The sequence below is a fragment of the Podarcis bocagei genome (genome assembly GCF_964188305.1).
Source record: "Podarcis bocagei genome assembly, chromosome: 14".
Classification (NCBI taxonomy): domain Eukaryota; kingdom Metazoa; phylum Chordata; class Lepidosauria; order Squamata; family Lacertidae; genus Podarcis; species Podarcis bocagei.
In genome coordinates this window covers 1,134,707-1,162,470 of record NC_138139.1, presented here as the reverse complement: position 1 = coordinate 1,162,470, position 27,764 = coordinate 1,134,707, and the positions used below count along the sequence as shown (strand labels likewise).

General features: G+C 43.7%; 1 protein-coding gene across 2 annotated transcripts; it reads left to right on the top strand.

Annotated features, from left to right (window-relative positions):
• Positions 1 to 4,719: 4,719 nt before the first annotated feature.
• Positions 4,720 to 26,409, top strand: IDH3A (isocitrate dehydrogenase (NAD(+)) 3 catalytic subunit alpha). 2 transcript variants are annotated; one of them, XM_081170122.1, is made up of 11 exons: positions 4,720 to 4,888; positions 8,493 to 8,531; positions 10,480 to 10,563; positions 13,954 to 14,068; positions 17,516 to 17,703; positions 17,891 to 18,024; positions 20,389 to 20,491; positions 20,577 to 20,641; positions 21,884 to 21,968; positions 23,354 to 23,506; positions 24,638 to 26,409. In XM_081170122.1, exons 1-11 carry the CDS (start codon positions 4,868 to 4,870, stop codon positions 24,719 to 24,721), a joined length of 1,071 nt encoding a protein of 356 aa, XP_081026248.1. In that variant the 5' UTR covers positions 4,720 to 4,867; the 3' UTR covers positions 24,722 to 26,409. The 2 variants fall into 2 exon arrangements, with proteins under 2 accessions (XP_081026248.1, XP_081026247.1); XM_081170121.1 differs by having other exon boundaries at positions 4,721 to 4,888; positions 8,493 to 8,555.
• The last annotated feature ends 1,355 nt before the right edge of the window (positions 26,410 to 27,764 follow it).

Sequence of the window (27,764 nt, the reverse complement as noted above, 5' to 3'; positions counted from 1 at the left end):
GGTTTGCAATGAAATCATGGAGGGGAAAAAGGCGCCAGAGTCGTGGAAAGAAGCATATATTACACTCATACCAAAAACTGAGTCTGAAAAGACACAACTTAAGAACTACCGACCCATATCCCTGTTAAATGTGGATTACAAAATTTTTGCTGATATTTTGGCAAGGAGGTTAAAAAAAGTATTAAAGGAAGTGATACATAAGGACCAAGCTGGCTTTCTTCCAGGTAGACATTTCTCTGATAATACGAGGACTATAATTAATATTTTGGAAAAGCTGCAAGAGGATATTAACACTAAAGCAATCCTAATTTTTGTGGATCCCGAGAAAGCCTTTGACAATATTTCTTGGAGTTTTATGAGGAAAAATCTTCAGGGGATGGGGGTTGGTCAAGGGTTTGAAAATGGTATAAGTGCAATTTACTCAGAACAAAAGGCTAAATTAATAGTCAATAATGTGGTGACTGAGGAATTTAAGATAGAGAAAGGGACACGACAAGGTTGCCCAATTTCCCCATTACTTTTTATTTCCGTCCTGGAGGTTTTGTTAAATATGATAAGAAGGGACTATTTGATTAAAGGCATAACGGTCGGAGCCAAACAATACAAATTGAAAGCTTTCGCAGATGATCTAGTATTGACATTACAGGAGCCAGAATCTAGTGTTAGAAGAGTATTAGAACTGATCCAGGAGTTTGGTCATGTGGCAGGATTTAAGCTGAATAAGTCAAAAACCAAAGTGCTTGAGAAAAACTTAACAATGACTGAAAGAGAGAGGTTTCAGAATGAGACAGGTTTAACAGTGGTCAAGAAGGTGAAATATATGGGGATTAATATGACAGCTAAAAATGGGAACTTATTTAAGGACAACTATGAAAAATGTTGGTCAGACGTTAAAAAGGATCTAGAAATATGGTCAAATTTTAAGTTTTCCTTGCTGGGTCGAATTGCTGTTATTAAGATGAATGTATTGCCAAGAATGTTGTTTTTGTTTCAATCGTTACAAATTTTGGAAAAAATGGACTGTTTCAAGAAGTGGCAGAGAGACATTTCTAAATTTGTCTGGCAGGGCAAGAAACCCAGAATAAAATTTAAAATACAGTGGTGCCTCGCAAGACGAAATTAATTCGTTCCGCAAGTCTCTTCGTCTTGCGGTTTTTTCGTCTTGCGATGCACGGTTTCCCATAGGAATGCATTGAAAATCAATTAATGCGTTCCTAGGGAAACCACCTTCAGACCAGGTCCGGGGACAGTCTGTCCCCGGACCTCTTCTGAAGGCTGGGGGGGGATAAGGGCTTTTCTTCCCACCCCCAGCATTTTAAAAAACCCGGGACAGCGGAGGACTTCTCCGCTGTCCGGGCGATCTTAAAATGCTGGTGGGCGGCATTTTAAATTCGCTCCGGGACAGCGGAGGACTTCTCCGCTGTCCGGGGCGATTTAAAAGCCCCTGGGAAGGCAGGCAGGGGGGGACAAAGACTTTCACCCCCGACCGCCTTCAGAAGGTGTTCCCACCCCCCCGCCTGGCTTCGCAGCAGCGCTACGAAGCCCGGCGGCTGGGGCAGGTGCTCCCGCCTCCCCCCACCCCGCTTCGGAGCAGCGTTCCGAAGCGGGGTGGCTGGGGCAGGTGTTCCCACCCCCCGCCCGGCTTCGCAGCAGCGCTACGAAGCCCGGCGGCTGGGGCAGGTGCTCCCGCCCCCCCACCCCGCTTCGGAGCAGCGTTCCGAAGCGGGGTGGCTGGGGCAGGTGTTCCCACCCCCCGCCCGGCTTCGCAGCAGCGCTACGAAGCCCGGCGGCTGGGACAGGTCTCCCGCCCCCCCACCCCGCTTCGGAGCAGCGTTCCGAAGCGGGGTGGCTGGGGCAGGTGTTCCCACCCCCCCGCCCGGCTTCGCAGCAGCGCTACGAAGCCCGGCGGCTGGGGCAGGTGCTCCCGCCCCCCCCACCCCGCTTCGGAGCAGCGTTCCGAAGCGGGGTGGCTGGGGCAGGTGTTCCCACCCCCCGCCCGGCTTCGCAGCAGCGCTACGAAGCCCGGCGGCTGGGGCAGGTGCTTCCCACCCCCCCGCCTGGCTTCGGAGCACGGGGAGATCGCTTCTCCCCACCACCCCTTGCTTCAAAAGAGGTCCGGGGGCAGTGGGAGCGCTTCCCGCTGCCCCCGGACCTCTTTTGAAGCAAGGGGCTGCGGGGAGAAGATCGCTTCTCCCCGCCGCCCCTTGCTTCAAAAGAGAAGACCCGCTGTCCCCGGGGCAAGCTTCGTTTTGCGAAGCAAGCCCATAGGGAAATTCGTCTTGCGAGGCAACTCGAAAACGAAAAAACCTTTCGTTTTGCGAGTTTTTCGTCTCGTGAGGCGTTCGTCTTGCGGGGTACCACTGTATTAACCGATGCAAAAGAAAGAGGGGGATTTGCCCTGCCAGACCTTAAACTCTATTATGAATCAGCAGCTTTCTGCTGGTTGAAGGACTGGCTGCTTCTTGAGAACACAGACATTTTGGACTTAGAAGGTTTCAATAATGTTTTTGGGTGGCATGCATACTTATGGTATGACAAGGTTAAAGCACATAAGGCTTTTAAGAACCATATTGTCAGGAAAGCACTGTTTAATGTCTGGACACGTTACAAAGACTTACTTGAAAACAAAACCCCAAAGTGGTTGTCACCAATGGAGGCAAAAGCTCAAAAAAAACCTCAATATGGAGGCCAAGTGGCCAAAATATTGGGAGATTTTAGAGCAAGAAGGAGACAAATTGAAATTGCAGAGTTTTGAGAAATTAAAAGATAGAGTGCGAGATTGGCTTCATTATTTTCAAATAAGAGAGGTATACAATTTAGACAAAAAAAATGGCTTCCAGGTGGAAAAATCAAAGTTGGAAACAGAATTGTTAGACCCCAATACCAAGATACTTTCAAGAATGTATAACCTGCTGTTAAAATGGTATACTCAGGATGAAACAGTCAAATCTGCTATGATTAAATGGGCACAGGACGTTGGTCATAACATTATGTTTGCTGACTGGGAACAGTTGTGGAACACCGGGATTAAATTCACGGCATGTAATGCCCTAAGAGAGAATATTATGAAAATGATGTACAGGTGGTACATGACCCCAGTCAAGCTTGCAAAAATATATCATTTGCCCGATAATAAATGCTGGAAATGCAAAGAAACTGAAGGTACATTTTTTCACCTTTGCTGGACGTGCCCAAGGATTAAGGCTTTCTGGGAATTGATATATAATGAATTGAAAAAGGTATTTAAACATACCTTCTTGAATAAACCAGAGGCCTTTCTCCTGGGCATTGTCGGCCAATTGGTGGTAAAGAAGGATAGAACTTTCTTTATGTATGCAACAGCAGCAGCAAGAATACTCATCGTGAAATATTGGAAGACACAGGAGCTACCCACACTGGAAGAATGGCAGATGAAGGTCATGGACTACATGGAATTGGTAGAGATGACCGGCAGAATCCGTGACCAGGGAGAAGAGTCGGTGGAGGAAGACTGGAAGAAATTCAAAGATTACCCGCAGAAGCACTGTAAAATTAAGGAATGTTGAAATGACGTTTGATTGAAAATAAGTGGTATTGGTAAAGAGATGCTTAAGAAAATGTAAATAGGGATTGATAATTGGAAATGGATATTTATAATAATAGGTTAATATATGGAGTAAGGACAATGTTAGAGGGTAAGGATTTGCTGAATTTAATATTTGAATTGGAATACAAAATGGGAGGTGTGAGGAGGTCAAGAAACTAGTGAAGAAAATATAAGATTTGAAAATTGTTGTGTATTGAGTCAAAGGATTTTATATCTGTATTATGATTGTCTGTATTTGCATTAGGGTAAAGTAACTGCCTTTTGGTTCCAGAGGGTACAGCTACTATTGGTTCATTTAAGCTGCTGTATTTGGATCCTCTGTCTTATTGGTTCCCTCCAAAAGGCAGGACTGTGATTGCCTGATATTGTTCCTTCCAAAATGTATCCTTTCTTGCTAGTTCCCTGTCCCTATAAATGTAGCTTTCCTCTCCCCAGACCTTAGTCTTGTTGCTTTAATAAAGAAGTGTTACTAGAGAACTGTCTCCAGCATGTTATATCAAGAGAGCTGAAATCACAAACCCCACGTCACAACAACTATTAATCTTTTTTGTTTTTAGCCCTAAACTGTGGTATTTTTCTTTGTCTTTACTCTTCGTCTTTACACTTTATTCTTTATTTTTCTTTTCTTTTTTCTATCAACTGTTTTTTTACTGTGTATTTTTTATTTTGTTTTGCTTTTGTAGTTTAAATGTTGGAATTGGTTTTTATTGTTTGTGAAACACTAATAAATATCATTTTTAAAAAAAGAAAACAATATTTCGGAGGCCTTTTGTTTTTTAGATGATTCTCACGTGCACTCTACAAGCATGCTGAGATTAGAAGACATTCCCTCCTCAGCGAGAGAAACCAGAGGCGGCTGCCTCCTCCGCTGCGCTTTCTACCAAGAGTACGGTCTAGAAATAAACCAAGGCTCCTCCCGCAGGGATCTCCTGGCGCTCGCGGGCGGAGCGACCCGCACCTCGCCCGCCGCGCCCCCTAGCGGGCCGAGGCCAGTGGGCGGAGTCCGTCGCCCGGTGGCCCCGCCCCGCCCCACGCCGCCAGTGAGGAAGCGCGGAGGCGTGCCCGCCAGAAGCCCCGCCTTGCCCGGCGGCTCCCGGCCAACCAGCTGCCACATCCGGGGCAGGCGGCGGCTCCGATTGGCCGCGCCGGCGAGCGCGAGGTTGAGCGGGTAGAGGCCGTGGAGGAGGCCGCGGCTTCTTCTGTCGTCGCGGAGCGAAAGAGGCGCCTCGAAGGGAAGGAGCCGGAAGAGGAGAAGGATCCGCCGCCGCCTCCGCCTCCGCCATGGCCTGGTGGGCGCCGAAGGTGAGGCGAGAGGGGCTGGCGCGAGGCCGAGGCTTCTCTCTCCCCTCAGGCCGCCCCTCCCTCTCGCGTGACCTTGCGTGACCTTCCCCGGGGGGCGGCCTCTCCGCGCTCCCCTGGAAGGAGCCCCTGGTGGCCCCGCTCCGCCCGCTGGGCCTGCTGGCCGGGAGGGCGCGGGCGGAGGAGGCTGCCCGCCCCGGGGCGCCGGCGCTGGTCTTTGCTTGACCCCCCCGAAGTGCCCACAAAGGACGTTTGTTTATTGCTGTTAATTAGTCCTTGGTTCTTGTTATTTCATTTTGTTCATGGCAGTTGAATCACGACAGGAAAGCGAAGGAAGGAAAGGGCAAGTAACCGAGGAAGGGGACGAAGGAGGAAGCGAGGCCACGGGGGGCATCTGTGAGCTGGCCCAGTGGTGAAGGGCTGGGCTCTGACCCTGGAGGGACCAGAGTTCAAATCCTTAGCCATGAAACTCACTGGGTGACCTTGGGCCTGCCCCTTGTCTCTTGGCCCAGCCTCCCTCACAGGGTTGTGAAGATAAAATTTGGAAGGGAGAACCATGTACTGCACCTTGAGCTCCTTGGAAGGAAAGGTGATAAATATAAATGTGATAAATATGTAAACAGGATTCTGGGCTAGTTTCTGTTTCACACAGTGCCCAACCAGGTACCTCTGGGATGCTCAGAAGCAGGGTTGGAAGGCAGCTCAGTGGTGTTACTGTATTGCAATGTGCCTCGCAAGACGAAATTAATTCGTTCCGCAAGTTTTTTCTTCTTGCGAGTTTTTCGTCTTGCGAAGCACGGTTTCCAATAGGAATGCATTGAAAATCAATCAATGCGTTCCTATGGAAACCGCCTTCAGACCAGGTCCGGGGACAGTCTGTCCCCCGACCTCTTCTGAAGGCTGGGGGTGGGGGACAAGGGCTTTTCTTCCCACCGCCAGCCTTCAGAAGGCTGTTCTGAAGGCTGGCGGTGGGAAGAAAAGCCCTTCTCCCCACCTCCCGCCCCGCAAGCTCCGGGGACAGGAGCACTTTGCTGCCGATCGCCAGCATTTTAAAAGCCACTGCTGTCCCAGGGCAATTTTAAAGTGCTTGCGGGCGGCAGCGAAGGCCGGGACAGCGGAGAAGTCTCCGCTGTCCCGGGAAGGCAGGCGGGGGGGGGAGCAAAGACCTTTGCCCCCTGCCGGCCTTCAGAAGAGGTCCAGGACCTCTTCTGAAGGCCAGCGGTGGGCGAAAGTCTTTGCTCCCGACCGCCAGCATTTTAAAAGAGGTCCCCGGAGATTTCCCTATGGGCTTTCTTCTTGCGAAGGAAGCCCATAGGGAAATTCGTCTTGCGGAACGACTCAAAAACGGAAAACTCTTTCGTCTTGTGAGTTTTTCGTTTTGCGAGGCGTTCGTCTTGCGAGGCACCACTGTATTTTGTTAGTGTGGGAAGAGAGTCACGGATAAAACTTCTGAGTAAATTTCTCTCACCTCTCATTCACATGTGGATAAATGACTGGAAAGGGGAGGGGTGGCAGTCATCTTTCTTGGTATATTTTGGTTTTTAAAGTGACTGATAGTATTTTTTTCCCTCAAATCTAAGCTTCAACCCGTATTCATCCTATCCTTTATTGGAGGTATTATTCCATTGGATTTCCTCACACACTTAGTTGGCTTGCTTTCTTCTAATTAAAATGCCTTTGTTACTCTTTCCCAAGGGCTTGAAGTGTGTTAGCAATAATATTCAAATTTTAAAATAATTGCAGCAACTCTGTGAAAGAGTGAGTTGGGTAGACTGGCAATGCACTTAAAAGTGTTTGGTTACTTTGTGGAGTGTTCCCTGTCAAGCTCAGAAGCACTTTTGTGAAGGGGATATTCTGTTTATCGTCATGGCTTTGCATCCTTTATCAGCAGAAGATTGCTTTTGCTGAATATGTCAAAGGAGCTGTGTTACTAAAGAGCGATGTGACAGTTCCAGATGCTTCATCACTCCTGTTTTCTCTGTATGATGCTCACTATCATGCAAAGAGAAGAAAAGTCCAAAGTGCTGGTGCAAAAATGCCCATGAGAGATGGTCAGAGTTTGTTAATAAGCTTTGCAGCTGAGTGTGTGACTTGAACTTTGAGGCTTATTCCCATACAGAGCTCTCCTGTGGTTGCAGCAGTGTGAATCCTAAATCTGAAGAAGGGGTGAGAACACTTTGCTCCACGAGGGAAAACACTCTGCTTGCTGCCAAAATCTAGCCTGCCAGTTGTAGTCTATAGGTCATACTGGTTCCTGTCAGATGGGGAGGAAAACAGGAGAGAGGGCAGTTTGGGCTGTGGGAATTGAATGTTTCCGAATCAGGTTTGAGCAAATGTGATAGTTACTGTGATCTGTGTATGCACCCAGCCAGGTGTGGCAACAAACGTGTCATATTCCAGACTACTATGGAACATTATGTTGGCTGTCCTTTCCTCAAATGGGTGAAGAGGTTTTTCCTGCACTGCTCTTGTCCATTAGGGAGAATGGTTGAGCGCTTGGATTATGCAGGGTCAGTGGAGCATGTTGCTACTTGTGCTTGTCAAGATTAAATGTGACATGGCCTCTTGTCCTCAAGTAATCTTGACAATTTTCTGGCTTGCTGAAGTGATACAAAAAGAATGGGCTTGGTAAAAATTGATATTCTACTTGGTAAAAATTGATATTCTACTCTGATGTCTTTTTTGGAGCTGGTGAATTTGGCTGGTCATACTGCAGCATCTTTTAATCTCAGAATATGTAGTGATGGTATTCTATCAGATATGTAAGAGGTGACATTGTAGGTCTGTTGCTGCATATGGTGCAATTCATGTCCTTCCATAGTGTCTAGTTAAATATGTTTTGCAGATTTTCATGCTACTTCATATTGCAGCTCTCTGTAGCACATCACTGCAACAGACTCAGTATTTGATGTGATTGTTGGGGGTGCAATAAGCTTTCCTCATCACAATTTCAAGAGTACTTATGGAATTGTATTTGCAGTTATGGTTGTGTTGAGAAAAGAGAGGTGTATATGTAGATGAGTACCCACTTGACTCTTGAAAGGAAGGAGACATTGGGCTTCAGGAGTGGAAAACTTCATAGACAGCAATCCTCCTGCAGTTTGCTCCAGTCAATTTCTCATCTTCTTTGACACCTATGAGATCAGGGGGGAAATCACAGTTAGGAACTCTTGTAAGATAAAAAGTTCTTTCTTTTCTCATAGGCCATCTTATAATAGGTGCATTGCAATCATACACGCAAACCATTTTATGGAGTACAGCGGTACCTCGGTTTTAGAGCAATCCGCTTTAAGAACTATTTGATTTTCAAACTCTGTAAAACCGGAAATAGTGTCTTGTTTTGAGAACTTTACCTTGGTCTAGGAACCGAATCCCATCGATGGAAGGGCAACGGTGGCAGGACGCTTCATTAGGGAAAAGTGCCTAGGTTTAAGAACTGTTTTTGTTTAAGAACGGACTTCCGGAACGGATTAAGTTCATAAACCGAGGTGCCACTGTAAAAGTCTTTTCACTGCTGACTTAGAATACAGCCATACTGAATTATTATTTTTTAATTGCCCAGATTGTGTAACATATTAGCATTTCTGCTTTTGTTACATTTCTACAGGTCTTTCGTCTACTAGGGGCTTTCAAAGGCCAAAAACAGGTGACCAGAAGTTTTGGTAGTTCTGTGAGTATAATAGTATAACTTTTTCTTTTCTTTTTGAGAAGCTTCTCAATAAAAGTGCTAAATACCAAACCAAGATAAAACCAAGCTTGTGGAATTTCTCTGCCAGTGTAGCCTAATTCTGTTCCAATACACTTCAATGCAGTACCACATTTCAGTCTAACTTGACTAAATAGATCTCTGTGTGGTCACACATTTGGAGAAAACCCTGTTGAATAGTGGCAAAAAACCAAATCCCAACCCAAGCCTTGGTTTTTATCATGAGTCTACAAAGAAAATAATAGTTTGTATTTAATGCTTCTCGGTTGGAAAATTTCAAAGTGGTGGAGGACAGACAGTTGAGAACCTTCTTATCTTTGGCACTATTGTTTTGAATATTTTCCCCTGCAGGCAGTAGACCTATTTATTTTTGCTATCTAGAGTAGATTTCTCTGCAGCTTAAATCCTTAATTATTTTAGAATGATTCCTCAACAGTGATGATATTCAGAACTGTTTCATTGGTTTATAGTGCTTAATTACAGTTGTCACATATGCTTCTATTAGCATAGTGTGAGTTGCCTTTTGCAAATCTTCCATATTTCTTCAAGCTTGTCCATGACTTTATTTTGAGCGTGTTTATTTTGTTTTTAACCTTGCTGCAAACATATGCTTGAAGTATATACTTGATGAATATGAAATAATAATAAAAATCAGCAGGAGTAGGATCTTGAAAACTGAATAAATTGGAGACATGCAGTTCATCAAGGAACTGTAGTCTATCTTAACTCATTTATTATCCAGTTTTTTGAGATGGCAGCTCAAAGCAACTTACAATATTTAAAGCAAAAAGCAAACACATACATACATTTAAAACCAGCAATTTAAGAAGTCTAATAGACTTTTAAAAAAAAAAAAAATCAAACATCCCACCTCTGCAAGAAGACCATAGATAGTTAAAAGCCAGAGGCCTGTAGAAAGGAACCTAAAGCAATATAACGACAGTGCCTGGTGATCCTCCTTGGTTCCCTCCCAAGTGTTTGTCACATTCACACTTTAGGTACTGTATTTTTCGCTCTATAGGACACACTTTTTCCCTTCTAAAAAGTAAGGGAAAATGTGTGTGCGTCTTACGGAGCGAATGCAGGCTGCGCGGCTAAGCCCAAAGCCAGAACAGCGAGACGGAGCACTGCGCAGCGCTCCGTCTCGCTGTTCTAGCTTGGGGTTAGCTGCGCAAAGCCTCCACAGGGCAGCGGGGTGCCTTCACCCCGCTGCCCTGCAGAGACTTCACAGGCTGTCCCTGAAGCCAGCACAGCAAGAGGCTATCCCAGAAGCCAGATCCCTCTTGCTGTTTTGGCTTCTGGGGTTCAGAATTTTTTTCTTCCTGTTTCCTCCCCCCCAAACTAGATGCGTCTTATCATCCGGTGCGTCCTATAGAGCGAAAAATATGGTACCCATGTTAAAATATCTCACATGTACATCTTGATGGGGAGTAAGGGAACCCTCATAGTAGCATTTAGTGTTTCATAGGCAAAGAGAACTTCAAAAAATTATTAGCTGACAGTGGTAAATGCTGTAATAACCAAGTGTCAGTGGAGAATGAGGAAATCTGGAGGATTGTAACTTGTGTAACTGTAAAAGGATTAGTGTTAAACGAATAAATCTCAGGCAAGCAGAACTGTCACTTTCATCTGAGTATCATATTCCACTTTATTTTCAGTCGTGTGCCTTGCTGCGTAGTGATGCTGTTCTGAAAGCTTAGTATGCACTGTTGCTGCTTCTCTGCCAGTTGCTGCTTGAGAGGGTTGCCCTTGCTCTTGCTCTTTCTATTTCTGTTACAATAAAAAGAAGAGGAAACTTAAAACCATGCAAGCCCCAAGTGGCATACAGATTTCTGTCAATCTGTGTTTAATCATGGTATGTGGTGCCCTTTTTTTTTTTTACATCTAGGTTCAGACAGTAACTTTGATCCCAGGAGATGGCATTGGACCAGAAATATCTGCTGCTGTTGTGGAGATTTTCGCAGCTGCTAAAGTAAGTTACTCTTTGACTGCATGTCTTTGGTTCAGTTGGACACCATTGGGATTTGTTCACTTTTGGTATAAGTTAATGAAAGTTCAGTTGAAGGAGAGGTTCAAAAGAGCAAGGGTCTCTTGTTTGAGAAGCGATCTGCTTGTTTGGGAACCGTTGTTTTTCTTTTTAGGATAGAGCAGTAGCTTTCAGAGCAACAAATGCCTTGGCTGTGGTGGCTCTGTGCATAACAGCAGGAGACTTTGATGTGATAGGCTATCCTTGTAATCAAATGAGAGCTCCAAGCCAAGTCACATAAGCTGCTTGCAAAAAAGGATATTCCCCAGGTGACTATCATCTAAGAAAGCTGAGAGAGACTCCAGCAACTGAAACACTTAAATTTAGATTAGTCTACTGCTATATCAGAAGTCTTGGATTGGTTCCAAGCCCTCTCAGAACCAGAGATGTTCTTTAGTTCCAGTGTGTTTTGGGAAACATTTCTTTTGTTCCTCCATGGACCGCCTGACTACAACTCCCATCAGTCATTCCTAACCAATGGCCATGCTGACGTGAGTAGGGATCCAGCAACACAGGGAGAGTCAAAAGTTTCCTATCCCTACCCTAAGATGTTGGAGACCTGATTTGATTTGCTTATTTGACTTGCCTTTAGTAAAGACCACTTAGTTTTAGTAAAGACCTAAGAAGTCCCCACTCCACCCTGTAGCCAATAGTAGTGGAAGTAGGTGGGGCATGGGATCGGGAATCACTAAAGTGTATCTGGTGAAAATACTTTGTAAATTAGAATCCAGTCACTTAGACTTAAAGGGGTAGGGAATGAAGGCAATGAAGACAGAATGAAGGCCAACATTTTGTCCATTCCTGTTCCCTAATTCAACTTGCATTGTTTCATTTTATTATGTTACCAATTTTCTAAAAAACAATGAATTTCTAAAAATGGGTAAAAAATCCACCAGAAAATTTTCAACTTTGCTGACATGAACCCACTCATGTTCAAATTCTCAAACATTAATTGACATATATACAAGATTCCTGTAGGGTTCAGTACAATAAAATTGCTCATCAAAACCTGCAACTAACACTTATGATAATGTTGTATAACATTCACAAATCCGCATAGCATGTTTCAGAAACCTGGCTGCTATCTGCATCTTATCCCCAACCTGAGTAAGCATAAGGAAGCTAGAGTGGTGCCCCGCAAGACGAAAAACTCGCTAGACGAAAGGGTTTTGCGGTTTTTGAGCTGCTTCGCAAGACATATTTCCCTATGGGCTTGCTTCGCAAGACGAAAATGTCTTGCATTTTTTGCAAGTTTGTTTCCTTTTTCTTAACACCGTTAATACAGTTGCGACTTGACTTCGAGGAGCAACTCATAGAACACGGTGTGGTAGCCTTTTTTGAGGTTTTTGGTGATTTTTGAAGTTTTTCCAAAACTTTTCCGACACCGTGGTTCGCAAGACGAAAAATTCACTAGACGAAAAACTCGTGGAACGAATTAATTTCGTCTTGCGAGGCACCACTGTACCTAACATTTGTCTGAATGCCACTCCCTACTAGCAACCAACTGAATAATAAACTTAGATTGAATTGTCTGATGCCAGGGACAGGACAAAAGAACATATGTGATGGTTTCTATTTGCCTTTGTCCACAGGGGCAAATGGCATTCTGCAAATGGCATTTTCTAGAGTCTCCTCTGTAGTATTGCCAAAGGTAGCACGTTCAGTCTGACTAGGATGTACACCCTGCGTAAGGGTGAATTTGATTTAAATCACTAGTCAGTAAGACTTGATTTAAATCACTAGTCAGTAAGACTTGATTTAATTTTTTTTTTTTACAGAAAGACTCATTCTTGCTGGTATAATCTTAATATTTACAACCAGATGAAGGTTTCATTTTTGGAATAATAAATTTTCAGAGTAGTTTTTACAGTTATATCAAAAATTACTATAATGTAACTTAAATAGAAAACTATATTTAGAAAGAGGGACGCGGGTGGCGCTGTGGGTAAAACCTCAGTGCCTAGGACTTGCCGATCGCATGGTCGGCGGTTCAAATCCCTGCGGTGGGGTGAGCTCCCGTCGTTCGGTCCCAGCTCCTGCCCACCTAGCAGTTTGAAAGCACCCTTAAGTGCAAGTAGATAAATAGGGACCGCTTTATAGTGGGAAGGTAAATGGCGTTTCCGTGTGCTGCTCTGGTGCCGGTTCGCCGGAGCAGCTTCGTCACGCTGGCCACGTGACCCAGAAGTGTCTGCGGACAGCACTGGCTCCCGGCCTCTAGAGTGAGATGAGCGCACAACCCTAGAGTCTGTCAAGACTGGCCCGTACGGGCAGCGGTACCTTTACCTTTACCTTATATTTAGAAAGATGTTCCCTCCAAAAACATTTTATTTTAAAAATCCAATTTAAATTTTTAAAATCCAATTTAAATTTTTTAAAAAATAATAATAACACCATTGATTTTTATCCACCCTGCCCTGCGTTGATTTGGGTTGGTCAAGTGGAAAAGGTAAGTCACCATTGGCTGTCTGCCTCGCGTCATCCCCAGACTTACACAGACACTATTCCTGATTTGGCTACTAAGTTCTTGAAATGTGTTGTCTAACAATCTGTGTTTAATTGTCTGAAATGCAGAATTTTCCAGTAAGGTGTACAGGGTGTCTAGTAGGATTCTGGTCTGCTTAATTTTCTTCTCAATTCCTCTCAACCATCATGACGGTTGCTTATTCAGCTCACATGTCTGTAACCAGACTGTTAGGTTCATTTCTAAAATGCAGCTGCAACCAGAACTTGAATGTTAGCAGCCAGGCTTTTGTTACTAAAAGGCATTGGTTTGTTTCTAGGCATAGGGCAGCGTAGGGGACACGATTTGGTACACCAATTTTTTTTCAAAGGAAAACTGAAGTCTTTCAGTAGCCTGATTGAAGGCATTTATCCCATATGGTAGTTGTGTGCTTAATCTAGCATTGAACACCCTCAGGACTGCTGGAACATACTGGTTCCCTTTGGAATAATAGAAACGAGTGATCACTGACACACTGCTTTTAGCAGCATTAATGGCGGATTCTCTGAGCTACCCAGCCAGCCTTAAAATGAAAATAAACGCCTAGATATTTAAACCACTTAACTTGCTTGATGGTGTTTCCTCTTATCACCCACTTATACTCCCATGAGCCCACAATATCCAGAAACAGCAGCTCATAATAATACTTTCATCCTTCCTGCTAGCTTGTATTCCTGTGTAAATATTTCCCATTATCCAACCTGAAAACACTGGCTGTGTTTTCTCTTTTGCAGGGTGTGTCTCTTTTTCAGGGTGTGTTTTGACAAAGTCCCTTGGGCAATTGATCATTTCCCCCCAAAACAGATCAGAAGATAATGTGAAACAATTGTTTTTAGGCACCTGTTCAGTTTGAAGAGAGAAACGTGACAGCAATACAAGGGCCAGGAGGCAAATGGACAATACCTCAAGATGCCAAAGAATCCATGGACAAGAACAAAATAGGACTGAAAGGTATGTTGGAGGTTCCTGTTGACGGGGGGGGGGGGGGGAGAGAGAAAGAAAGAAAAAAAGGTGCATCTTTACTGAACAAACCTGTGTTTAATTTTGTACAGAGTTTTGCTCTATACAAATAAATTTCTTAGTAATGTTCTGAACTTCCTTATTCTATAAGCCCACAAAGCCGTTAATAGTTTGTGTCTAAGGACAGAAGCATCATTATTGGAGAAATGGTGTTGTTGCAGCATGTCATGTTCTCCAGCTCTGTAAAGTGCACAGAGCACCCTAGTTGTGTGTTTACTCAGAAGTAAGTCTGACTATTCAGTGGGGCTTACCCCCAGGTTGTGCGAGTAGGATTGCAGCCTCTCAAGGACAACTTGTATATATTCTTCAAACATTGCATTTGAACTCCATGTAAGTCTTCTTGTAAGACACCAGAATAATACGATCCCTTCACTATGAAAAGAACAACCTCAAAAGTGTTTCCTTCTACTGGTGCTTAATGACTCAGCTTGACATGAACAGAACAAATTGATCTCCTGGAGCAAACAAGATCCACAAATCTAACATACAATTTGTTCTGTTCATGTCAAGCTCCCCTTCTTCCCCCCAGTATGTATAGGAAGTGTCATGAGAAACATTCCCTGAGCCTAATTTTTGATGGGTGTGAAGGTCCAGAGTAGAGATGTGAAGTTTCTGGAAATTTTGAAGCCATAAGGAAAAAACGTTTCCCCCCTGTTTTTCCCCAGAAATAATTGAAATTTTGGAAAAATTGAAAAGAAGTTCAGTGTTACAAATTGCATGAAACACATTGTAGATAAAAGTATTTGCTTGCAATAAAACAGGTAGCCACCCCCTTTCCCTCAAAAGCAACAAAAAAGGCAAGAAACCATAAACATAAAAAACAATCAGATTTGCCTCTTAGCACCAACAGCAAATAAAGTTAAGGTCCACCTCAATATTTAAACTCCATAGGAGGTCTACTCTTTGAGTACTGCTTTAAAAAGAAGGGGGGAGACACAACATATACAGTCACTTTATTCTATCTCATTTTCTGAACTACTGCCATCATTCCTTCTTTGTCATTTTTCTCATGGACTTCAAAAAAGGGGGGCTGCCCCCCCCAAAAATCCGATTTTCCTCCCAGGCCTTTCCACCTGGGGCAAAGCATAAGGAAGATTTTTTGCATGCCAGGCCCAGAAGTAACCAACATTCAGTTACTGAATAGTATGTTGCACTAAGGCTCAAACTCTGTTTGAAAGGAAAAGGAGTGTGTGTGTGTTTTTGAATTGAATTTGTTATTATATATTATAAACCGCATGATGGTAAGAGAGCTTTCTAAACAGTTTACAAAAATGTACAACAGAAGATTAAAATGATTGGTAAAACACAGTTAAAAGCAGGTATTTAAGAGTATTCAGAAGATCAGCAATGGTTAAAAGGAAGTAAATCGCATGCAGCTTCCACGTGTTCAGATGGGCTGCCCTAATGAAAATGTTTTGAGCAGTTGCCGGAATGAGTACAGTGAGAGAACCTGCCTGGTGTCAGTCGGCAAGGAGCTCCAAAGTGGGGGTGCTGGAAGGCCTGGGGGGAAAATGGGGCAGTTTTTTCAGGTTTTTTCCAAAGCCATTTTTTCCAGGAAAAATGGGGGGGGGGATAGTGTATGGAATATTCAAACTATCTCAAACTATTTTTTTCAAATTCTCCGGAAAAAAATGGCTTTGGGAAAAACCGGGGGGGGAACCTGGTTTCCCCCCAAATTTTTCTGGTTTTTTTTCCAGACCTTCCTATCTCTAGTCCAGAGTGATGATGGAGGAGCCCTTCACTGGGGAAGGGAACCTGTAGCCCTTCACATAACGGCTGAGGAACCACTTCCATCAGGTCCAGCAAGTATGGCCCAAAGGCCAGCGAGTCTAGCAACACCTAACCCCAGCCTCTGCCCGCCCCAGCCCCATTCCATCTTGTTTGAATATTCTTTTTTTTTTAACCCAGAAAAAGAGGGGAGTCCTAAATAAATATTCTACCTACTTCTGCTTGCTTATATTTTCATGCATACTTCTCCCCAAAATTGCCTCCAAATATTTTCTCAATTCTGATGCTGAATTTGCTTTGTTATGCTAACTGTAAAGGTAACATAGCTCAGTGGTGGAGTGCATCCTGTGCGTGCTGAAGGTCCAAAGTAATTCTTTGCAGCTCTATTTAAAAGAAACACAGCAGGTGACAGAGAAGAGCTCATCCTGAAATCCTGCAGATCTGCTATTTGCTATTGTATACAATGCTAGACAATAGACAAAGTGTGGCCTTCTTTGAAACAGGTTCCTGTGCAGTTTCTAGAAGGAGAGGAAGATCTGGGACTGCAGGACCTTTCGGTTGCCTCTCCTGAAGAACCAACTATTTCTGACTCCTCTCCAAAATTTTCTGTTCCTGCTGCAAAGTCTCCATTACTAAGAATTAGGGCCTGCTTTCCCCCCTTCTCCCTCCCAGTCCCTTTTCCTTTTGAGTTGTATCTCTTGGATTGTGGGCCCGAGGACAGGGACTGTATTGTCAGTGATATTTGTAAGCTGGTCTGGGAGCCTTTTTTTTTTTTTTGCCAGAATAAAAATGGCAATAATTTATAATCTAGTGACCTCCAAATGTTTTGGACTAACACTTCTGTCATCTCTGGCTGTGCTGACGGGGGCTGATGGGAGTTGTAGTCTGAAGCGCCTGGAGGGTGCTGTGTCAGGGAAGGCTGTCCTGCCTGATCCCAACACAGCCGCTTCTCTTACATGTTTTCCTTCAGCAGATTCCAAAAGTTTGAAATCATTCTTGCCTTTTGAAATACTGCAGCTGAGGATGAGGAACTTTCCTGCAGAATATATCCCCATTGTCAGGGAACTGGGGGCTGAGAAGGGGGAAATGCTGGGGAAATACAGAGATAAGCCTCCGATCGTAAGCAGCTGCACCTCATCATAGGGGGAGGATGACAAAGGGTTGTCAGGAAGCAATGAATCAGGGAGGGGGGAGCAATTTCCGGGGTTTAGCTCTTTACGTAAAAGAGAAAGGAAGAGGGGAGGGCTCCTGAAATGGTTATGCTGGAGAAAACAAAAGGAGGGGTCAGTCTCGGCAACTGATACTGAAAGAGCCGGACGTGCTCTGAGAGCTCTGTGGTGCAAATAGTAAAATGGACCTAATAAATCCTGTAAAGCTGGCTGGAGTCCCGGGCTCTTATCTCTTCTAGCACCCACCAATCATCCGTGACACCCATTGTGTAAAATTCTGCTTAGTGCTGAGCAGTATGCCATGGCAAGTTGTAGCAAGAGCCTGGCAACAAGGACAGGCATTCATTATAAGGGAGAACTTCCCCTCCTCCCATCTCAAACCAGAGGGTTTAACTCTGGAGTGGCAGGGAGGAATGCTGTTGCTAAGGAGCAGGCCATGGTTTGACAATTGTACCTCGTCCATTCCTTTTGTCTGTTTCAGGCCCTTTGAAAACACCCATAGCTGCTGGCCACCCGTCAATGAACCTGCTGCTTCGTAAAACATTTGACCTTTATGCAAACGTCCGCCCTTGTGTATCGATTGAAGGCTACAAAACCCCTTACACAGATGTCGACATAGTCACAATACGAGAGAACACAGAAGGGGAATACAGCGGAATCGAGCACGTGGTATGAGTGCAGAATGCGGCCAGAAGCTAGAAAGCACTTGAACAAATTAGCTTCCTTAACTGCTGTAGAATTTTCTAATGCAGTATTCTGCGGGCTGGATGATTCACCAGCCCTGCCGGACCTATACAGAATTACTTTCTTAGGAGTCTGCTTTTGACTACCCGTGCAACCGTTTTGTGTCTTTCAGATTGTTGATGGTGTTGTACAGAGTATCAAGCTCATCACAGAAGATGCCAGCAAACGCATTGCTGATTTTGCCTTTGAGTATGCCAGAAATAATCAAAGAAGCAAAGTTACAGCTGTGCACAAAGCAAACATTATGTACGTGACCCTGATGGTAACCCAGTTCTAATGTGCAAAAGTCATGCTGCTTTTTTAAAGGGACAAGCGTGTGTCGGTTTGCTGCCTCCTGTTGCTGCCGGAAGAGGATGCCATACATTTGATGGAGCCTTCTTTTGGCAGTCAGGCCTTTGTCAAAGTTTAAACTCCATTCCCTTGCTCTGCTTTTAAAAAAAAAGTTTATATGTTAACTCACTAGAAAATAGTTCTTCACGTGTTTATGAAATTATTAGCCACTCTCTCCGTCAAATCCATGGAGGAGAGTGGGAAGGTAACCTGCTGCGTCCAGCCTCCCCACATCCAGAAGCTGAGCACGGAGTTGTGTGCATGTGTGGGAATGGTGTTGGGCGGAGTCTGGTGGCTTTAAAAGAGGATTAGACAAATTCGTGGAGGCAAAGGCTGGGACTGGCTATTAGCCACAATGGCTATGCTCTCCCACCATTATCTGAGACATTAATGCGGTTGAATAGTGGTTGCTGGAAACCCCTGGAGGGGAAGGGGCTCGTGTGCCCCTGATCCCACTTGCTGGTTTCCCATGGGGGCATCTGGCTGGCCCCTGTGAAAACAGAGCCCCCTTTGCCCTGAGCTCTCAGGCACTTCTTACGTTCTTAATTTCTGATCGCATTGAAGAGCCTTTTTTGGCTGAAGAGAGGGATAAAAATGCTCTAAATAAATAACAGCCAGGTTCTCATCTTCCACTGGGGCCATCAGAAGGGCTCCTGTTTCTCTCCCCAGTTTAGTCTGCTCTATATTAGAATGTAAGAATAGCACTCTTGTTTAGAAACCTTCCCTCCTAAATTCCATTCGGTTAGAAAACCTTTTCCCCCATAGCCCAGTATGTTTTATTAGATGAAAATAATTCACCTCTTTTTCCTGTTTTTGGCAGATGGTGCATACTAGAGGTAATTATGAAAGTAAGCCTTAACTAAAAAAAGGTTTTGCATAGAAAAAAGCTAATTTTGTATTAATAAGGATGTTTCAGTAATCCAGGATAGCACAATTAAATTTTGCAACATTTGTCTAAAACTGTAACTGAGAATAACCTAAACCTGATGCTGCTGCATGAATACTGTAATCGAATTTGTATTCAAATCTGCACCTAGGGGGAAAAAAGAATTTTTTGCCAAACGCTTGGTATAATACAGTGTTGCTGTATTATTTATAGCTGAGTGTGCCCACTTCCCTTGTCTCCATAACTTGGAATCATGATGCTCCTGAACAAGGAAGGCAGAGCAACTTTTCAGTTTTACCACAGACTTCTTTTTTTAATAGTCTATGGTTAAATACCTTGCTTTGAAAATTTTATGGTGGGTGAGGATATAGACAGTTTGTATTTATGCATCTTAAACACAGTTTTGAAGGCCACTTGATACCATGGCCAAAGCAGCAATGGCTCACCTGTGTCTCTCTTGGTGATCTTGGACTACCGTTTTCTTCGCCATTGGCCTTGCTGGCTAGGACTGATGGGAGTTGAAGTCCAGCATTATCTGGAGGGCCACAGGTTAACCATCCTTGCTCTGAAGAGTTTTACATCATGTTACGGTCACTGAACAATCTGACTCAAATAGTACCACAGCATTGTCCCTGGGTGGCATGAAAGAGACCTTCCCTTGTATATCCGGAGGGCCCTTGCCAGCCACCCTAGTGGATCAGCTACAGCGGTGAGTGAAAAATCTCTCTTGGCTGGTCAGGTATGTTTTGACCTTTTGTTCTCTTCAGTGGACTTGTCTACTATAATATATACTGAGCACAGCCAAAAAGAAGAGAAATGTTTTGACCTCGCTGGCTTCCAGAGGGGTGTGTGTGTGCATCATTATGTGTATAGATCTCTGTGATCATTCAAGAGAACAGTATCAAATATAACAATAGCTTGTAAGGTCTCTGTGTAATTTAGTGATTGAGAGTGTTCTGATCCCCGTTCATCCATGAAGCTACTGGGAGACCTTGTGCCAGTATCAGCCTCACCTGCTCCACAGGTTTATTGGGAGAACAAAACACAAGTTTGCTCCCTTAAGCATCTAGGAGGAAAGGCAGGTTATAAATTTTCCCTGAGAAATACAATTTCTACTTTTAGGGCAGAAAGCATAAAAATAACTTGTTATATCTCCATCTTTCTCATTCTCTTAAAATTTGTGAATTGCTTAAGATTAGAAAGGAATATTACCTTTGAAACATGGATATTTGCTTCTGAACTCAAACTAAATGCCCGGCATGTTACACTATAGTTGCCGTCGACAGGTGCTTTCTCTCTCTACTACTGTCCCCTCCCCCATGTCTGAATGCAACATTAATCTGGTACGCACATCTAGGACCCTATAATGCTGCTTTTTTTCCCTTGATGCACAGGCGAATGTCTGACGGGTTGTTCCTGAAAAAATGCAGGGAAGCAGCAGAAAACTGTAAAGACATTAAGTTTAATGAAATGTATCTCGACACTGTGTGTCTGAATGTGAGTATATAGCAAACTCATGATTAAGGTGCTTCATAGTTGCTATTTTCCTCCTAAAAACAGCAGCTTATTTCTTGTCCCTTAGATGGTGCAGGATCCATCTCAGTTTGATGTCCTTGTAATGCCAAACTTGTATGGTGACATCCTTAGGTAAGGAGACTTGAGCTAGTGTGAAGGATTTTATGTACGTATTTATTTATAAGATGATTATAAACTGCTCTTCAACACAAGCTCTCAAAGTGGTGTGCAAATAATGAACAAATCTCTGAAAAGCAGCCATAAAACTAGGCCTTATTTCTTGCAGAAGCCGATTTTGGCCTGCTGCATAAAATGGAACTTGAAGCATGTTAACTCAGAAAGTGCCATCATGGGAGATGCCCAAGGGGCACTTGTGCCTTGCGCCACCTGGTTTGCCAGCTACAGCTCTTCCTGGATCAGAATAGCCTGGCCTCTCAGACACACACTAGTTATATCCTGGGTAGATTTCTGAAATGTGTTGTGCTCAGGGCTAAGCTTCAAGATGTTCTGGAAGCTGCAGCTGGTGCAGAATGCTGCTGGCCAGCAGGGAAGGACCACATCCCTCCAGTTCTTAAAGCACTGCACTGGCTGCTGGTCAGCTGTGAGCCCAGTTGAGGGTCTTGCTGTTTTACATGTAAAGCCCTAAACCACTTGGGACCCAGTAACTTGGGTGTGTTTTCCCCAGTGCCAACTGATGCCTGCGTTACAATCTGCAGGAGATGCCTTACTCATCCCATCTCTTGGAGTTGTCAGGACAATGTCATGAGGTGGCATTCTCTGTCGTGATGCCCTGCTTATAAAACTTTTCCAGCTGACATCCAGTTCACCCCCACAATAGAAACGTATTAAATGAAGACTAAAGACATCTCATTTGTCCAGGTTTTTGGACCACGATTGGAATTGATTTTTCAGAGGTGATTATAGTTATTTGTCACCACTGATTTTGTGTTGTTGTTTTTTAATTGTATGTTCTATTCATTTAGTCTGTGTTGTTGGCCACCCTGTACTTCTGATTGGAGGAACGGTTTTGGGATACCTAAAAAGTCCATCAGAGTGCATCACTTGCTCACAGCTTCTCTGGGTCTTCCTGTGCTGCAGCTTTCTAAGTTTGTCTGGCCTCCTCCATTCCTCAAGCCATGCTTTGCACTGGCCTGCTCCTATTTGCACCCAGTAAACAGGCTGTGCGTGACTGCACTCTGCTACCAAACACTCCTTTTGTGTTTTAGGTCCTTGTGAAGATCATCATCTGTTTTCCACTAGCTCTGCTTTTTAGCTCCCTTTTCCCCCGAACTTCTCACTGCAAGTATATAATAATTTAAAGAGCCTAAATATACCAACTCAAATATTTATTGTGTGTTTGCATTTTCCTTCCAGTGATTTGTGTGCAGGATTGATTGGAGGTCTTGGAGTAACACCAAGTGGAAACATTGGTGCCAATGGAGTCGCAATCTTTGAATCAGTAAGATTCCTATTCTGAAATAAAATTCTGGAACTTGAACTCTGATTTTTGACATAATTGCTTTCTGGAAAAGCAAATGCCTCTCTGCGGGGTTTTAATAAGTTCATAACAGGTCTGTTCAAGTGCATGTAACAAAGAAGCTTGACTTCAGGACTGGATTTCTGCAGTGCGCTCTGAGGGGGGCTTCCCTTGCACTCAATCCAGAAGCTGCAGTTAGTGCAGAACACTGCAGCATGGTTGCTCGCTGAAGGGAGAACCTGTCAGCAGGTGACACCTCTGCTCAGAGATCTGCACTAGCTGCCCATTTGCTGCCAAGCCAGGTTCAAAGGGTTACTAATGCTATACAGTTGTACCTTGTTTTGTGTCCGGGATCCGTTCTGGAGCCCTGGCCGCTAGCCAGAAAGGACATAGGGCAAAGCACACACAAAGCACGATTTAGTGCTTCTGTGCATGCGCGATTGGCAAACCCGGAAGTAACCTGTTCCAGTACTTTCAGGTTTGCCACGGATGTTCGACGGAATGGATGTTCGACAAGGCAGATGTTCACGGAGGTATCACTGTATAACAGGGCAGGATATGTTTGTTTGCAGGATGGCCTTATCCCATCTATGCCCACTCAGCTGCCTCAGTCTATTACAGGTGCGGCATCATGCTTGTTCCTCACTTGTGAGAAATAGATCTGCAAGTCTGGCAACCCGTACGCTTTGGAACTCCCCGCCTGTTGACATCAAGCAGGCGCCTTCACTGTACTCTTTTTAATGCCAGATGAAAACATTTTTGTTTAGACAAGCCTACCCAGATATGTAGAAGTTGCAACTATTTTGTTTCTTTCTAGCAATTGTTTGTTGGAATATTTCTAAATGCTTTTTTTAAACCAATTTAATGTTTTAGTCTATATTTGTGTAAAACACTAAGAGGTTTTTTATTTTTTTATTTTTTACAATCAAATGGTATACAATTTTTGTCAAATAAGAATTACTGAACGTAGCAAGATTTTGAAAAGAGGGTCTTCCAAGGCAGCATTTAAGCCGCCTTGGAAGAATTAGGAATTCAAATTCACTTCTCATACGGAAATATTATTCAATATACAGCTGAGTTTGTTGTTCTTCCAAACAAGGATGTAGTGTTTTGTTTTGTTTTTATGTTGACTAGCCTTCACTCTTGGGAAATTGCTTAGGATCTTGGCCGCACAGAGCTGGTGTAGCACAGAGGCCAGCTGCATCTGCCACTACCAGCATCACCACTTACCTTGGCGGCAGCAGACATGTGATAATAGACAGGCTTTGTAAAAAGCACCAACTTTCCACTGCTGGTGCAAGATAATCCACTGAATCAATGCTTTAGTTTTAGCCAAAGAATCAGGTCAGCATTCTTTATTTTCATAGGTTCATGGAACAGCTCCAGATATTGCTGGAAAGGACTTGGCAAACCCAACAGCACTTCTACTGAGTGCAGTGATGATGCTGCGACACATGGGAATGCAAGAATACGCCACGAAAATAGAAGATGCCTGTTTTGATACCATCAAAGATGGAAAGGTATGCCTTGTCAGGGTTCACCTATCACTGGCGATCTTGCAATCCAGTTTCTGGATAGAAATCCGATAGAATTCTGAAATAAGTTGATGAAATGGTTGAGATTCTCTGTTTTTTTCTTTCTTTTTACTGTCTATGTTCTTTCCTTTCTATCTGTAATCTGGAAAAAATGCAATAAAAATTATTATAAAAAAAAACAGAATGTGATTCAGATAGGACTAGAGCACACGCTATGCCAGGTTGGAAGAATTTTCTGTTGTCCAGTTCCACTGACACTGAACAAGTCTTCCACTCTCTTCTACCAGGTCTATAAATGCTCTCTTTTGCAGCACATACACGAAAACTCTACTAGGTCTATAGCGCCACCAGCTCCAATTTGTGTCTCAGTATTTGCTTTAGTTTCTAGCTTATAAACAGTGCTGCTAGCATTATCTGTTAACTGGAGGTTGGCATTTAGTTGGGAGACAATATTTAGCTGTTTGTATCCAGCAACAAGCATGTGTGCTCTGCAAAGAGGAGAAAGGAGTGCTTATCTCTACCTGCAGGGTAGGTAGATTCTCTTCTGTGTGAACTAGATTGGTTTCTTATGATTGAATTGAGCAGCGGTGAAAACGGAGAGCTTTCTTATCATCCCAGCGCTATGTGTTAAGTGAGCATATAGGTGCTGAATAAGATTTTGATTAGACGTTCAGAGTGCCATTGGCACTCAAAATTCATACAGGTGGCACACGGGGGGATACTATAGCGCCTGCTATACAAGCAGAAGATCCCAGGTTCACTCCATTGCCTTTCTTGGCTCAACCCAGACTTGTCACAATAATTATGGAGAGGACACAGTCAGATGGAGCAACTGGCACTTGGCCCTGCTGAGCACAAAACACTTGATGTCCATCCAGTTGAGTTGGGCATCACTTTGCAAAATGTCCAGCCTTTGAGATGATGGTTTGGAAAACCTTCCCTTAATCAAGAACTAGCACAAGTCTTCTGACTTTGGGCACAGAAGGACAACGCCACACTATGTGTCCTGATCCTGGAAAAGACTATGTGGCTGTAGTTAGCTAATTACATTTCATTAAACTGAAGCGTTTAAAGTGTCCATTCTTCTTCACCATCTTTTTCCATCTTTCTTTTCAGGTCTTGACCAAAGATTTGGGAGGTAACTCAAAGTGTTCAGAGTTCACAGCAGAGATCTGCCGCAGAGTAAGGGCGATGGAATAAAGCATCTCCATAGCTTGTTGGTTTCAGTTGCCCCTGATGGAAGCTGTTACTAAAACGTGTTAGCTGTCTGCAATTCATTTCCATTTTGTTTGCCTTTCTCTTGAGGAAAGCAAACTGTTCGACGGAGAGCCTCTCTGTTAAATAAATTCAGCCCAAATGGATGCGATTCTTCTTGTCCCTGCTTCTGGTGGACTTTTTCCAAGTGCTTATTTTTATTTATTACATGTCAGACACATTTTTGTAAAGTCAAATTCCTTTTTTTTAGCTCATATTGCACGCAATTGGCAACCTTCCATTTTGAGTCCTCCTACTTTTTCAGAAACACTTGATGTATTTAGGTGTGCAGATATGCAAAAGTCTGATTTTATCACTACAACTTTGAAGGAGGCTTGGTTTGTTATCCATTAGGAATGCAGGAGGTGGCACAGCCTTAAAATAGCACAATATATTTTTCTAAAGCAAAGAACAAGAAAGCTTGCTATACAGAGGTACTCCTGGAATCTGTCCTTCAGAAGCATAAATAAAGACTTGTAACTGTGGAAACATGGGTTTGAGCTGTTATATATAAAATGCAAGGTATCTCTATCCTTCTGGGACTGAAGGGAAAGTGTTAAAAGTAAAAATGACTACTCCTTTTTAGTCTTCTCTGCACATTACTTGCTCTAGCATTCCTCAATGAAGATTAGTTACGCAACTTGATTTTGTCGGCTACAGATGGTGAAGGGAATGTTTAATGCTTTCCTGTCTAGATGGGATACCAAATGTATAATTTACAGTTACTACTGTATGTATGTAATGGCTTGTATTGTGCTCAATGATACATACATACATACATATATATATATATATATATATATATATATATATATATATATATATCTTCAGTTTACCGTTAAATAGGCTGCTTGGTCATTAATTTTTTTTGAGCCAATCAGATGGAGAGATTTTATAGTTAATCCAGGCCAGGAGATAATGGTGTGTGGCTCATAGCTGCTGCTGGAAACAGCAGCTTTGCACCTCCTGGTGACATTTGGTAACACTAAAGTGCATGATGCTGTACCACTGAGCTGTGCCTTCCCAAAGCAACAACAGATGAAGTGGGAAAATGGGTGGGCAATCTTACAGCATCATTGTGCGTAGATTGTGTTGAGCAGATGTTATCCAGGGGCAAAGGAAGAGAACTTTTCAGGGTTGCTGTATTTTGCAACAACTCTTGCTGCAAGTTCATAACATGCCCCTTGCACATTTTGTTATGGGCATGAATGTTACAAACCTTTTGATCACCTAGAAGTCCCCTGCCAGATTCTCTCCATTGTGTCTCTATCCAAGAGGAATAGGAGAACTGTGGCTGGGCCTGCAGCTGGCTGGTGCCACCAGTCTGGCTTTTTCTCCCACACATTAAAGCCGTCGTGCAGGATTGCTTTGCCTTGCCAGTTTCCATGTAGTATCTGCACAACCAGAAGTAGGGATGAGAGTGAGGCCTTGGGAACTTGTCTTTTTGTGTTTTGCTTCTGCACTGAGAGGTACCTTTCAATATTGTGTATTAATATGGGCTTCTCAAAGAACTTGGGAAACAGAGCTCTTGCTTGATCTGTGTTATATTTTTGCTGCTGCTTCTGTCTCTTGGATTGTACTGAGGTTACCATTCGCACACAAAGCAAGGAAAAAATAAAGTCCCTCCCCCCCAAGATACGCTGCCTTTGTTTTGGTTCTTAATTAGGTGACTAGTTTTAAGTGCTTTGAATAATCCAGCCTTCAGAGAGCTCATGTCCCTCTGTGGAAGTCCATATTGGCTCTTCTGGAAAAGGCAGCTCTGAGTACATCTTCTTTAAACTGGAAGGCAAAAATTAGTCCCCTTAGTAGCTTTTGCTAGTAACATACAACTGGCTCATTAAAAATATATAATGTGCTAAATAGTGTTGGTGTGAAGAAATGCATTTCCGGTGCCTGAGGTGTTAAGCAGTAAATGTTGCAATGTCCTCAGTCCAGAGTCTACTGGTTTTCATTCATAGTGTAGCAGAGGATGGATTGGTTAATCAGTTTTAAAGCCTTTTGATAGGCAAATAAGTGCCCCAAAGTAACATGGCCATGTTGCTCCTTTGAAGTGTGTAATTTATAATTCAAAAAAATGTACCACAGGCAACATCTCCACATCAATGTTGCCTGCTGCATAATCTATAAAACAATTGTGCACCAGCCTTCTTGAACCTAGAGCACGATCCAGAATTATTGGACTACAACTTTAATAGACCCAAAAAAAGTTGGAGGACAACAGGTTGATGAATGCTGACCTATGCTTCCTTTCCCATCTCCCCAAAGTCTTGCTTCCAGGCATGGCCAGTGGAAGAGGTGAAGAAAGAGGTACATTCAAACCTAGTTGTTGAATGTAATCCGTTCTGGAAGCCCGTTCGGCTTCCAAAATGTTCAACAACTGAAGCGTGGCTTCCGATTGGCTGCATGAGCTTCCTGTACTCAAGCGGAAGCCACGTCGGACGTTAGGTTTCCCAAAAAGTTTGAAAACCGGAACACTTCCGGGTTTTCAGCATTTGGGAGCCGAAACGTTCCAAAACAGAGGCTTTTGGGAACCGAAGTTTGACTGTAGTTGAGTGGCCTCTCCACACAGTTTTATGGCGGGTGTATTCTGCAACATCCCAGAATTGGTAGGCCAGCATGCCACTGCTCTGACAGCATCACGAGCACAAATCGTGTTGTTGTTGTAAGTTTGGCCCAACTCATAGTCATGGACATGCCTTAGACCTGGTGTTCACCTCTAGTGACGTGGGTGATCTAACACTAAGTAAAAGTGAAACAAAAGATGTGCCATGGTCAGATCACTTCCTGGTGCAACTGGACTTCTCCGCGACCCTTCCCCTCTGCAGGGAGGTGGGACCAATTCGGATGGTCCGCCCCCGCCACTTAATGGATCCAAATGGTTTCCAGAGAGTGGCAGGGGATGCTTTATCCCATGTTGATGGCCTTTCAGCTGATTCCCTGGTGGCCCGCTGGAATGCGGAGTTAACCAGGGCTATTGACTGTACCTGGC

Coding starts and splice junctions, on each gene's coding strand:
- IDH3A (XM_081170121.1), top strand. CDS start 4,868: ATGGCCTGGTGGGCGCCGAAG. Junction 4,889..8,492: donor TGGCCTGGTGGGCGCCGAAG/GTGAGGCGAGAG, acceptor ACATTTCTACAG/GTCTTTCGTCTACTAGGGGC. Junction 21,969..23,353: donor GAGTCGCAATCTTTGAATCA/GTAAGATTCCTA, acceptor TTATTTTCATAG/GTTCATGGAACAGCTCCAGA.